Genomic DNA, 14,899 nt, shown 5'->3' on the forward strand with positions numbered 1-14,899 from the left:
ATGTTCTTGACGATAGGAGAGCATGAGGGAGAAGTGCAGGGAGAGGGTAAGGTGATTGGGTATGTGAAGAGAACCAACACCCCATATCCTTTGCAGGAATTGAACCTGCATTTCTTTTCCTTACCATTCCATTTTCATGAGAGACTCAGACAGAAAATAATGTCCTCAGGCCAGCAGGTCACTTTAATGCTTCTGATGATTGCAAATTCCCAAAAATCATCTGATTTCAGAGCTCTCTCATTGGCTATTTCATAAAACACCTTGATCACTGATGTGAACATTAAGGCACAGGCACAAACCCATCACTTCACTCAAACTCCTCATAAATATGTAGAATTGGAGACAGGTCATGTTCCAGAGGGTGAGTATTAGATTGCCAGACGTGTCCTCCGCTGATGCATCATTGCATGCAAAAAGAAAGGACAGCTCCTTCAAGAGTGCCTAAAGCAAATTCGACTTCCATGCTGCTCATGAGGATTACATCTGACGATAAATTGAAAGCCTTTTTGTAAGACTAGGGAAGTGACATTGCAATGTTGCTTAATAAAATTAAAAACTGTGGTTACTCTAAATTTGAAATGGAAAAAGAAATTACTGGAAAAACTCAGCTGGTCTGTCAGCATCTACGGAGAGAAAGCAGAGGTAATGTTTTGGGTTCAGTGAGCCTTCTTCAGACACGTTCTGAAGACTGGACATTGTACCTGAAACATTACCTCCACTTTTATTCTCCACAGATGCTGCCAGACTTGCTGTGTTCCTCCGATTTATTTTCTCTTTACATCCTTTCTTGATGTCTTTTAATAAAATCAAAAACTGCTCCAGGCACTGCTCAAGAAAGGGCAAAATTCAATTTTTTTTCTTTTTGATTGCATTGTAATTCTCTAACACATTCAATTTGAATGCTGAAATAATTTCTAGAGTACTCTTAAAAGCTATTTACATCCTCAGTTTTTGACCTCACCAGTAGTTTATTTGTGGATAGAGATTGCAAGTTTCTTCTTGAGTATTGAGGGTATGCACATCCATGAATTAAATAAAATCCTAATTTTTATTAATTTGTGGGACTTGGGCATCGCTGGCTGGCCAGCATTGATAGCCCATCCGTACTTGCCCTTGGGAAGATGGTGGAGAGTTGCCTTCCTGAATCGCTGCGGTCCACTTGCTGTGAGTTGACGCATAATGCCAGTAAGGCAGGAATTCCAGGATTTTGACCAAAAGACTTTGAAGAATCCTGTATTTCCAAGTCAGGATGATGAGTAGCTTGGAGGGCGACTTGCAGGTGGTGGTGTTCCCAAGTACCTGCCACCCTCGTCCTTCTAGATGGAAGTGGTCGTGGGTTTGGAAGGTGCTGTCTAAGGGTCTTCAGTGAATTTCTGCAGTGTATCTTGTAGATAGTACACGCTGCTGCTACTGAGTGCCGGTATGGAGGGATTGAATGTTTGTAGATGAGGTCCCAATCAAGTGGGTTGCTTTGTCCTGGATGGTGTCAAGCTTCTTGAGTGTTGTTGGAACTGCACCCATCCAGGCCAGTGGGGAGTATTCCATCACAATCCTGACTTGTACTTGTAGAGGGTGTATAGACTTTGGGGTGTCAGGAGGTGAGTTACTCACTGCAGCATCCCTAGTTTCTGACCTGCTTTTGTAGCCACTGTGTTTATGTGGTGGGCCCAGTTGAGTTTCTGGTCAATGATGTTGACAGTTGGGGATTCAGTGATGGTAATACCGTTAAATGTCAAGGGGCGGTGGTTAGAGTGTGTCTTACTGGTGATGGTCGTCTGGCATTTGTGTGGCACGTATGTTACTCGCCACTTGTCTGCCCAAGTCTGGATATTGTCCAGATCTTGTTGCATTTGAGCACGGATTGCTTCACTATCTGAGGAGTTGCGAATAGTGCTGAACACTGTGCCATCTTTGGTGAACATCCCCACTTCTGACCTTATGACAGAGGGAAGATCATTGATAAAGCAGCTGAAGATTGTTGGGTCTAGCACACTACCCTGAGGGACTACTGCAGAGATGTCCTGGACCTAAGATGACTGACCCTCCACAACCATGTTCCTTTGTGCCAGGAATGACTCTCACCAGCAAAGCGTTTGCCCCCCGATGCCCATTGATTCCAGTTTTGCCAGTTAAAAAAAATCACACAACACCAGGTTATAGTCCAACAAGTTTAATTGGAAGCACACTAGCTTTCAGAGCACTGCTTCATCAGGTGGTCCCCTCGATGAAGGAGTGGTGCTCCAAAAGCTAAAGTGCTTCCAATTAAACCTGTTGGGCTATAACCTGGTGTTGTGTGATTTTTAACTTTGTACACCCCAGTCCAACACCGGCATCTCCAAATCAGTTTAGCCAGGACTCCTTGATGCCACACCCAATCAAATACGGCCTTTTTGTCAAGGGCTGTCACTCTCCCCTCAATTGTGGAGTTCAGCTATTAACCACCTTGACTGATGATCCAAAATGAATCCGAGGTTCTGGACCAGACATACACATAATTCAGTGAGCTTCCATACATCTTTTCTTACTATTATTCTTTGGGCAGATATTATTTCAACAGCATGAACAAATGGTGCTGGTGTTCCAAAATGCTCTGAAACACAATGAACTGCCAAAGAACATTTTAATTATGTGCGATAGCTCATTTTATTCAGAGTCTCTAGAAAAACATTGTAGTAAACTTGAAAGAGACAATGGGTCTGACACTGTCCACCCCTCTAACCCACTCCAACCTCTTACCCTTGCAACGCATCGCCCTCCACTCCCTCCACTGCAACCCCAACCTCCCCATCAAACCCGCAGACAAGAAGGGCACAGTGGTAGTTTGGCACACTGACTTGTACACTGCCTCAGGGACACCACCTCAACCACGACCTCACCTCCCACCACCAAGCTATCATCCCCCAGACCATCCACAACCTCATCACGTCAGGGGATCTCCCACCAACAGCCTTCAGCTTCGTAGTGCGGGAACCCTGCACCACCTAATTCTATCTCTTATCCAAAATTCACAAATCTCACTGCCCTGGTCAACCCATCGTCACCTCCTGCTCCACTGAACTTTTCTCTGCATCGCTCAACACTGTCCTGTCTCCCTTGGTCCAGGATCCCCCCACGTACATTCGAGATAGCACCCACACCTTCCACCTCCTCCAGGACTTTCAGTTCCCTGCCCTCCCAATGCCTCATCTTCACCATGGGCATCCAGTCCCTAGACACATCCATGTGCCATGAGGAAGGCCTCCAAGCCCTCCATTACTTCCTGTCCCACTGACCGAACCAGTACCCTTCTATCTACATACTCATTCGATTGGCTGAACTGGTCCTCACCCTCAACAATTTCTCGTTCGAATCTTCTCAGTTCCTCCAGACCAAAGGGGTAGCCATGGGCACCCAAGTGGATCCTAGCTATGCCTGATTCTTCATCGGGTACGTGGAACACTCCATCTCCTGCAGTTACACTGCACCATTCCCCATCTTTTCCTCCGCTACATTGATGATTGTATCGATATAATCTCATGCTCCCACAAGGAGGTTGAACAGTTCATCAACCTCACAAACACCTTCCACCCTGACCTCAAGTTCACCTCGACCATCTCTGACACCTCCCTCCCCTTCCTAGACCCCTCCATCTCCATTCTGGTGACTGATTCAACATATACATCTACTTCAAACCCACCGACTCCCACACCTAACTGGACGACACCACCTCCAACACCAGCTCCTGTAAAAATGCTATCCCTTACTCCCAATTTGTCTGCCTCCGTCACATCTGCTCCCAAATGGACCAGTTCCACCATAGAACATCCTAGATGGCAGCCTCTTTCAAGGACCGCAATTTTGCCTCCCACATGGTGGTTGATGCCTTCCAGCGCATCTCCTCCATTTCCTGCACCTCCACCTTTGAACCCCACCCTCCAATCGCACTAAGGACAGAACCCCCTGGTCCTTACCTTCCACCCAGCAACCTCAGTATACATCGCATCATTCGCTGCCAATTCTGCCACCTACAAATGGACCCCACCACCAGAGATATATTTCCCTCCCCACCCCTATCAGCGTTCCGCAGGGACCATTCCCTCCACGACTCCCTTGTTAGTTGCTTGCCCCACAATCTTCCACTCCCAGCACCTTCCCTTTGCAAGAGATGCAAAACCTGCACCCACACCTCCCCTCTAACCTCCATCCAAGGCCCCAAAGGATCCCTCCACAACTGGCAGAGATTTTCTTGCACATCCACACAAGTCATCTACTGTGTCCATTGCTCTCTATGTGGTCTCCTGTACATTGGGGAGACAGAACTTGCAGAAGGTTTCAGAGAATATCTCTGAGACATATGCACTAAGCAACCCCACCACCCTGTGGCCCAACTCCCCCTCTCACTCCACCAAGGGCATGCAAATCCTGGGCCACCACCTCCGCCAAATTCTAGCTACCCAGTGCCTAGAGGAAGAATGCCTCATCTTCCACCTTGGGACCCTCCAGCCACACAGGATCAATGTCGACTTCACCGGTTTCCTCATCTCCCCTCCCCACTTTATCCCAGTTTCAACTGTCCAACTCAGCACCGCCCCCTTGACCTGTTCTACCTGTCCATCCTCTTTCCCACCTGTCTGCTCCACCTTCAGCTCTGACCTATCACCATCACCTCCCCCCCCCCCCCCCCCCCACCCCCCCACCTTCATCTACCTATCGTATTCCTAGCTACCTTCCTCCCCCCCAGCCCACCACCGCCAATTACCTCTCAGTCCTCTTGGGCGCCCCCAACCTACATTCCTGATGAGATTATGCTGGGCTCTCCTGCTCCTCAGAAGCTGCCTGACCGGTTGTGCTTTCTAGCGTCACACTTCTTGAGTTTGACGCTGTAACTTGGACTGACTGGGTCACTGTTAAGTCAGGCTGTATGTAAATTTAGGTGTTTTTGTTTGCTTTTTTTATGGCTGAAGAATGCTGGGAGAAAAGTGACACTTTGTATTAACTTTGCTTCCCTTCCCTGCCTCCTTCCTGCTCAGCTTATTGTTACAACTCTCCTGGAATGCTGTGAATCTATTCTTCCAGGTTTTTGGTTCACAATTGACACAAAATAATAAGTTAGTAGTGGAAAAGTAGATTTATGAGATTTTAAATCTGTCTTTATCACGTTTGTGTAGTGTGTTTTTAAAAGTCCTGCACATTAAGGAAGTGTTTTTTTTCCCATCTTTTGATATTTTTAAAAAATGACCTTCCTCAAGTTTGATGAGTGCCAACGCCATTCAAGCATTCCTGAGCCAAGCAATGTGAGAGAGCTGATAAATTGTGCAGTTAAAGTTGAAAGCCCCCAGGGTTAGTTGTGTCTTCACTGATGTTAGTCCAATTTACTCTCACCCTGAAAGACCTGCATGTTTTGGCTTGCTGCTCATTACAATCTGCACCTTCCACTTGCCTGTAAAGGAAGCTTGATTGACTGAAATCTTCAGCATTTAAAAGAAATCTGGTGCACTTTGAAGGTACAGTCTTCATTCATTAGCATTGCTCACATCAGCCAGGAGTGGCAGGTTTAGCAATTTAATAGCAAATCTCCTCAAGAATATTACTCATGATTTGGGGATGCCGGTGTTGGACTGGGGTGTACAAAGTTTAAAAATCACAACACCCAGGTTATAGTCCAACAGGTTTAATTGGAAACACTAGCTTTCAGAGCACTACAACCACCTGATGAAGGAGCGTCGCTCCGAAAGCTAGTGCTTCCAATTAAACCTGTTGGACTACAACCTGGTGTTGTGTGATTTTTTTAACCAAGAATATTACTGCTGCCCCTTTGTCAGTATTCATTGCATAGACTGCAGCTGTTTTTCCTGCACTACTGCAACCTGATCCCATTTCATATGTAGACCAGGACTCGGTGGTCTGTTGCCTGTCAATCCAACTGATTCGATTTAACCCGGTAACAGGCAAACTGAAGTAATGCTGACTCTGTTATCTGGTTCTTCTCAAGTAAAGAGCAGTGATTGTGCATTGTAGCCATGGGGGAAAGAAATGGAAGTTTTTCCTTACTTTTAGTCCGACACTCTGTTGCCCCTGGCACTAAGTGGATAATAAAAAAATGACTTATTATGAAAGGACAGGCAGCCTGCAACATTAATGCAGATTAACTGTTTTGAATGTCTACCTCTCTGTAATGAAAAATAGCTAATAGGATTTATATTGCAGTTTTAACTTAGAAAAGCCTTCCAAGGAAGTTAGGGAAAGAAAGCACTAAACCAAAAAAGGATGCTAGGAGACATGATTTTTTTAAAAAAACTACATAAAGTTTGCAATTTCAGTAAAGGCTGTTAAAGGAAGAGAGGGGAATGGAGAGGAAGAGCAAGGGAATTCTAGGGTGTGGAAGATGAAACAATTGCACAGTGGAAAAAATTTAGGTTTCCTTCCCCATGTCAGACAATCTCCACAATCAACATGGAAACTGAGCCTTCAGACATTTAAACGTAGCTTAGCTATACAGTTCTGTCATACCAGGAGCAGTTGCAGTCATCTTTCAGAAAGGATGATAAAGAACAAACAATACTTTTAAAACATTTGAACAGCTCGCTTGTACTCTGACACTAAGAATGTGAATTTTTACAGGGACGCCCTGAATATGTTGAAGCTAAAAGGTACCATGACACCGTCCAGGACAGCGGCCAGTGCCCCTTTGCAACCTCCTGTGAAGGGCAGTGAAGCAGCAACAAGCCCCCCTGGATATGCCCGGCCCTCCACACCACCAATCTCCATTCCAGGACAGTCATTAGCTCCGGTGAGTTATTTGGAATCAAAACTTGATGAAATGGAAGACCATGTGTTCAGTAAAACTATCTTTGCTTGTGAGAACTTGATCTGTGTTTTTGTATTGAAACTGAAATGCAGCACTTAAATTGAAACCGACATTTAACCTTCTCTCATTTGGTCAGGTACCAACCAAAGCTTACTTTCACAATCATATTTCTTTTCTAGCTAACAACCCAGAGAAACCAACTCCGCTTCATACACTGACCAATACTGCAAATCTTGCACCTATCTCTGGTTAGCTGTGCAGAGCATCAACTACTCTAACAGTTAAGAGTAGAAGTGGCAGTGTGGAGTATCAGGTACCAGAAAACTCCTGCCTTTTGCCCTTCCGAATTCCAAGAACATGCTTCTCATGCCCAGTTGCAAGATGAGGTCCGTCAAGGTGTGTGATGATGGATCTCTTGCTTCAGACTGCCTGTAATATATTTATTTATTAACCTTCCCTTCTGGAGATTTGGTTACCCAAGAATATTGCTTGTCTGGGTGTCTTTGTACATCAGTCAATGAAAGTAGACAGGCAGGTGCAGCAAACAATTAGAAAGGCAAATGGTATATTGGTCTTCATCGCAAGAGGATTTGCATTCAGAAATAGGGATGTCTTTCTGAAGTTATACAAGGCCTTGGTGAGACAACACCTGGAGTATTGCGTGCAGTTTGGTGTCTTGACTTAAGGATATATGGTGCATAGTGTGCTCACAGCAGAGTTTCTCTCGGTTGATACCAGCATATCCTATAAGAAGAGATTGGTTTGACTAGGCCTCAATTTATTGGAGTTCCGAAGGATGAGAGAGAATCTGATTGAAACACTTAAAATTCAAACAGTGCTGGAAAGGCTAAATGCAAAGTGGATATTTTCCAGGTTGGGAGATTTTGGGGATTCAGTTTTAAGATATGGAGTAGACTATTCAGGAAGTAGGGATCTGAACCTGTACCACAGTAAGCTCTGGAGTTCAAATTACTGAATTCGAGAAAAGAAATCAAGACAGTTTTAAAATCTAAAACCGTCAAGGAATATGACGAGAAAGTGGGAATATGGCATTGAGATGGAGGAGCATATTGAATGGTGGAGCCGACTCAAAGGGCTGAATGGCCTACTCCTCTTTTCTGTGTTAGAATAGGAAACAGACACCAGAGTTTTACTAAGGATGTTTCAGATCTTAAGTCCGAGGTAACTAGGTACAATCACTATTAATGGAAATTGTTATGAAGTTGAAGTTACATTTGAGAGTGTGAATGCTGTTTGCATTGAGAGCTTGCAAGCACCTGTTATATACAAGCTGGCAGTCTGAGTGTACTGGAAAACTGAAAATACGTAGCATTTGGCTGGGAAATAGATACCTGAGTTGGTTGCTGTTTTGATAACAATTTGAATTTAACCAAGCAGTTTAAATTATGCCCCAGGATATTAAAACCCAATAGAGTTTGAATTTATTGTTTTGCCAACGAATGAGATGATTGATGCTGGGGGTATTAAAAAGGCAGGCATTTTGAAAGTCACACAGAGCAACTGCCATCGATACAGTAACTACCACTTGAAACACTGTGTGAAAGGTAGCTTTTCATAGACAACATATTCACAGAAAGGAAGGACAACCAAGGAGATCTTCAGCTGTAGGAAGAAAAACACCAATGACGACAGCTACTGTATGGTTTTTTGAACTGAAGTTGATGTAATTTTGATAAGTGTTTTATTGGAACAGAATATTGTTATAGAGTTGGAGGCAGATAATCAGCAGATAAGAGAAAGGGGAGCTTAGAGTTGTGAATAGTTGTTTAATGTTCACTTTTAGAGTTAAAGAATAAATTGATATTATTTTCGTTAAATAGTAGAATTTGGGAGTTCTGTCGCTCATATATTTTAATGGATTAAGAGGTGAGGTGAGCTTTTCTGGGTGTTTAGTTTAATTAACAGAAGGGTTCACCACTGTGTCTTAACAAAACCAAGGATGCATAAGTGACCAGAACGGAAGGTGGAAATTTGAATATTGATCATCCATTATTGATCATCATAACTGTTTGTCAAATATAAAGAGCGGAACAGCAAGCCATATTAATTCTCCATGACCAATGTACGCTTATAATGAAGGATTGATACTCTTAGAAATTATTATAACAGAATATTGCAAAGGGTGAACCAAGAGAATTGGACCAGACAAATCTCTAAACCCTGAAGCTATCTATTTGAGAATATTAAAAGAATGGATCAGGACATTAAGCTAGTGTGAGTTTTAGTTAATCAAATCTCAGTGGACCTTGGGAGTGTGCTAGGGGGCTCGAAATATTCCATTTATTAAAAAGCAAACGAGTTAAGTTGGGCAACAGCAACACTTGAGCTAAATGTCAATATTAGGCAAGTTGAATGCATCCATTATTCATGAACCATAAATGAAGCATTAAAAAAGTATGAGCTTATTATGACATTTGAAATAGGTCAAATGAACCTATCTTGGTAGAGTTCTTAAATATGAGGTGCTAGATTGAAAAGGTTTAGTTTTAGATTCATCTTGATAGAAGAAAATACAAGTGGAAGATTTGAGCCTGTGACAGTCCAGGTAAACAGCCCCAGCCTCTTCAGCCTTTCCCTGTAGCTCAAACCCTCCAACCTCGGCAACATCCTTATAATTCTTTTCTGTACCCTTTCACGTTTAACGACATATTTTCTATAGCAGGGAGACCAGAGTTGAATGCAGTATTCCAAAAATGCCCTCATCAATGTCCTGTACAAGTCCAACATGATTCCGAAATCCTATACTCAATGCGCTGTCCAATAAAGGCAAGTGTACCAAATGCCGGCTTCACCACCCAGTCTACCTGTGAATCTCCTTTCAAGGAACTATCAACCTATACTACAAGATCTCTTTATTCAGCAACACTCCCGAGGACCTTACTATTAGGTGCATAAATCCTGCCTTGATAGGCCCATATAAAGTACAGCACCTCACGTTTATCTAAAGTAAACTCCATCTGCCACTCCTCAGCCCCTTTGCCTAGTTTATCAAGGTCCTGTTGTAATTTGAGATAACCTTCTTCACTGTCCACTACACCAGCAATTTTAGTGTCATTTGCAAACTTATTAACCGTATCTCCGATATTCACATCCAAATCATTTATACAAATAACAAAAAGCAGTGGACCCAACACTGATCCTTGTGGCACACCACTGGCTGCAGGATTCTAATACAAAAAGCAAACCTCCACCAACACTTCTACTTTCAAGCCAATTTTGTATCCAAACGGCTGATTTTCCCTGTATCCCATGCAATCTAACTTTGCTAACCAGTCTACCTTGTGAAATCTTGTCGAACGCCTTACCGAAGTCCATATCGAAAATGTCCACCTCTCTGCCTTCATCAATCTTCTTTGTTACTTCTTCAAAAAACTCAATCAAGTTGGTGAGACATTATTTCCCACACGTATAGATGTTGACTAGATATTTCCCATGTTGACTGTCCCTAATCAGTCCTTGCCTTTGCAGATATATGTAAATCCTTAGGATTCCCTTCAGAAACTTGCCAACCAACAATGTCAGGCTCTCCAGTCTGTAGTTCCCTGGCTTTCCTAACCATCTTTCTTAAAAACTGGTACCACATTAGCCAACCTCCAGTCTTTCAGCACCTCAGCCGTGGCTATCAATGATACTAAGGACCCAGCAATCACTTTCTAGCTTCTCACAAAGTTAGGGGTACACCTAATCAGGTCGCAGGGATTTATCTACCTTTATACATTTTAAGATATCCAGGACTGCCACCCCTATATAATGGAAACTTTTCACAATATCACTGTTTACGTCCCCAAGTTCTCTAACTTCCATGTCCTCCTCAACAGTAAACACTGATGCAAAATACTCATTTAGTATCTCTCCCATGTCGTGTGGTTCCAATAATAGGCGATTTTGCTGATCTTTAAGACCACTTATTCTCTTCCCAGTTATTCTTTTGCCCTTAATGTATTTGTAGAATCCCTTTGAATTCTCCTTAACACTGTGTGCCAAAGCGCTCTCGTGTCCCCTTTTTGCTCTCCTGATTTCCCTCGAGTATATTGTTACTGTCCTTATACTCTTATGCTGTGTATACCTGGATATGCTTCCTTTTTATTGACAAGAGCCTCAATTTCTCTAGTTATTCAGCATTCCCTACACCTACGAGCTGTGCCCATCAACCTAACAAGAACAAACTGTCTCAGAACTCACGTTATCCCATCTTTGAAGACCTCCCAGTTTCCAGCCATCCCTTTACCTGTCAATATCCGCCATCGATCAACTTTTTAATGTTCTTGCCTAATAACGTCAAAATTGGCCTTCCTCCAGTTTAGAGCATTAACTTTTAGATCAGGTCTAACCTTTTCCATCAATATTTCAAAATTAATAAAATTTTGATCACTGGCCCCAATTCCCCTGTGGACACCTCAGTCAGTTGCCATGTCTTATTTCTAAAGAGAAGGTCAAGTTTTGCTCCTCCTCTGGTAAGTACATTCACATAGTGAATAAGAACATTCTCTTAATAAACACTGAAAGAACTGCAGATGCTGTAACTAGAGAAAAAAGTCGACATTGCTGGAAAAACTCAACAGGTCTGGCAGCATCTGTGGACAGAAATCAGAGTTAACATTCCTCAGAACTTGAACTGAAATGTTAAATCTGATTTCTTTCGACAGATACTGCAATACCTGCTGAGCTTTTCCAGCAATTTCTATTTTTGTCTTAGAAAAGTTTCTTGTACACACTTAAGAAATTCCACTCTGTCAAGTCCCGTCTGGCAGTCCCAGTCTGCGTTTGGAAAGTTAAAATTCCCTACGGTGACAACTATTATACTTACAGATATCTGGCATCTCCTTAACACTTACTTCTCAACTTCCTGCTGACTACTGGGGAGGTGATAATACAATCCAAGTAAGGTGATCACCACTTCCTTATGTCTCAGTTCCACTGAAATAACTTCACTGGACGTACTGCGCGGAATGTCTTTCATCTGTACAGCCATAATGTTATCCCTAACCAGAAACTTCACTCCCTCTTCTCTCTTGCCTTCCTTTCTATCCTTCCTTTGCTATCTATACCCTAGAACACTAAGCTGCAAGTCCTGTCTATCCGTGAGCCACATTTCTGTAATAGTTTAGATATCCCAGTCAATGTTTCCAACTATGCATTGAGTTCATCTGACCTACCTGTCAGGCCTCTTGCATTGAAATAAATGCTGTTTAGTTTATCAATCCTACCCTGTTCTCTGTCTTCCTCTTCACTGCCTTGACTATTTGTCTTGTTCTTCCTCTCTACTGCTCTATCATCGGGCTGATCTCTTTTCTCACTGTGTCGGGGACCCACCAATCCACCTCCACCACCACCACAGCCCCCACCCCGACATTAATTAATTTAAATCCTCCCAACCAAGTCTAGCAATTCTCTCCACCAGTATATTTGCCCCTTTCAAATTCAGGTGCTACCCATCCTCCTTATACAGGTCACTTTTACCCCAGAAGAGATTCCAATGAGCCAAAAATGCCTCTGCTATGCGTTCATATGCCCTGACCTCCTATTCCTACTCTCGCTAGCAAATGGCACCAGGAGAAATCCAGGCGACTCTCGAGGACCTACATTTTAACCTGCTGCCTAAATTTCTGTATGCTCTGCTCAGAACCTCGTCTTTTTCCTTTCCTATGTCATTGGTGCCAACATGAACAACGACCTCCTGCTGGTCCTTCTCCACTTTGAGACTACTCTGCACCTTCTCCGAGATATTCTGACCCTGGCATCAGGGAGGCAACACATCATTCTGATGTCTCATTGTTGGCCGCAGAAGCAACAGTCTGTGCCTCTAATAAAACAGTCCACTATCATCATCAATCAGTTGGAACCTGATGTACCCCTTGTCACAGTAGAGCCAGTCTCTGTACCAGAAACTTGGCTGTCAGTGTGACATTCCCCTGAGATTCCAAAGCGGTGTACTTGTTTGAGATGGGGTTAACTGCAGAAGACTCCTGCGCTACCTGCCTATCCCTCCTATCTTTCCTAAAGATAACGCATCTACTTTACTGTATCTGTGGTTTTTCCACCTTCCTGAACCTGCCATCCATCACACCCCAAAACACCTGTAAATTCCTCATTGCCTCAAACTTCTGCCCCAACTGGTCCATGCAACCCAATAGGATTTATTACCAAACACACTTTCTACAGACCTAATTATCAGGAATGTTGTATTCTTCCTCACAACATACGTTCCCACTTAGATTTGTATCCCAGTCTGACACAGTGGCTCTATGGTTAGCATTGCTGCCTCACCGCTCCAGGGATCCAGGTTTGATTCCAGCTTCTGATGACTGTGCAGAGTTTACTCATTCTCCCCATGTCTGCGTGGGTTTCCTCTGGTTTTCTACCACCTTTCAAAGATGTGCAGGTTAGGTAGTTGGGCCATGCTAAATTGCCCATAGTGTCTAGGGATATGCAGGCTAGGTGGATTAGCCATGGGAAGTGCAGGGTTACAAGGATAGGATAGAGGGTGCTCTGGGTGGAAATTTCTTTGGAGGGTCAGTGTAGACTTGGCTGAATGGCCTGCTTCCACATTGTAGGGGTTCTATGAAATTTGGAAATGTCACATTCTATCTCCAAATCACTGATATCTATTGTGAACAGCTAGGGCCTAGAACTGACCCCCAATAGTCAGTCTGCCATGCGGGAATAGCCCATTTATTCAAACTCTATTAGCCAATCCTTAATCTATGCCAGTACATTACCCCCATCCCACAAATTTTCATTTTTTTTAACGAGCTCCCTGTGGGGGACTTTTTCAAAGCCTTCTGACAATCTCAGTATATTATACTCTAAAACTTTCCTTATCAAATTTGTTGCTCACATCCTACGAAATATTCCAAGCTTGTCAAACAAGATTTTCCTTTCACAAATCCATGCTGACTATGCTTCAAGATTGGAACTCCTCGGACACTATAGCAGCCCATACCTGGGTAGATCAAGCTTGGACAGCATTCAGCTTTGCATAACAAATTACAAGTAGCACTCACCACCCAAGTGTCAGACATTGACCATCTGCAACAAGAGAGAATCTAGCCACCTCTTGGCATTGAGCAGCCACAAAATAATATGCATCAAAGACTGGGAATTCTGCAGCGAACAATTCATTCGCTGACTCCCCAAAACATGTCACCATTTACAAGGGTCCATTCAGGAGTGTGATGGAATACTCTTGCCTGGATGAGTGCACCTCAAACAGCAGTGAAGAAGCTCAACATTGCATGGGACAAAACAATCTGATCAAGATTAGAGTGGTGCTGGAAAAGCACAGCAGGTCGGGCGGCATCCAAGGAGCAGGGAAATCGATGTTTCGAGCAAAAGCCCATTCCAGTTGAAGGGCTTTTTGCCCATAATGTCGCTTTTCCTGCTCCTCGGATGTTGCTTGACCTGCTGTGCTTTTCCAGCACCCCACACTCGACTCTGATCTCCAGCATCTGCAGTCCTCGCTTTCACCTAATCTGCTTGATCAGCCCACTTGCCAATATTAATATTCACTCCCTATACCACCAGCACACAATGACAATAGGGTGTACCATCTATGATATGCAGTGCCAGAGCACCTGCAACATCAAATCCTCAACTGTTACCACCCAAAAGGGCAAAGGCAGAAAATGCATCGGAACAAGTTCCCCTCCAAACCAATCACTGACTTGGAAATATATTGCCGTTCCTTCAGTGTCGCTGGGGACAAAATCCTGGAATTGCCTCCCTAACAGCATTGCGGGTCTACCTACAGCACATGGACTGCAGTGGTTCAAAAAAAAAGATGCATACCAGATTGAGCTCAGACATTCTGAAAAAAATTGGCAGCGATTTGAATACTGAAGCTGCTGTGGAACTGCTAATCAACAAAATAGAAGCAATGATCCATTGATATGTTGCTGTTTTAAATCTGTCATAAGGTTACCACTGTTATGAGAATAGTAATGCATTGTTAATAGGAATAGTCTTGCTAAGGCTTTATCTATAGCAAGAAGGTGATTGTTTGGGAGAGTGTATAACCACTGTACATTGAGTGAAAAAATATGATACAGTAGGATTCACTAGCATGCACTGGAAATGGGTAGTGCCTGTAAA

At 43.4% G+C, this 14,899-nt stretch overlaps 1 protein-coding gene across 1 annotated transcript in view; it reads left to right on the plus strand.

Annotated features, from left to right (window-relative positions):
• Positions 1 to 14,899, plus strand: part of pdhx (pyruvate dehydrogenase complex component X) — a 191,996-nt gene that overhangs the window by 114,694 nt on the left and 62,403 nt on the right. Inside the window, exon 6 of the mRNA XM_060838405.1 lies at positions 6,601 to 6,769. Coding sequence (XP_060694388.1) covers positions 6,601 to 6,769 — 169 coding nt within the window. The remainder of the gene's footprint in view (positions 1 to 6,600; positions 6,770 to 14,899) is intronic.

The sequence above is a fragment of the Hemiscyllium ocellatum genome, chromosome 18, assembly GCF_020745735.1.
Source record: "Hemiscyllium ocellatum isolate sHemOce1 chromosome 18, sHemOce1.pat.X.cur, whole genome shotgun sequence".
Lineage (NCBI taxonomy): Eukaryota > Metazoa > Chordata > Chondrichthyes > Orectolobiformes > Hemiscylliidae > Hemiscyllium > Hemiscyllium ocellatum.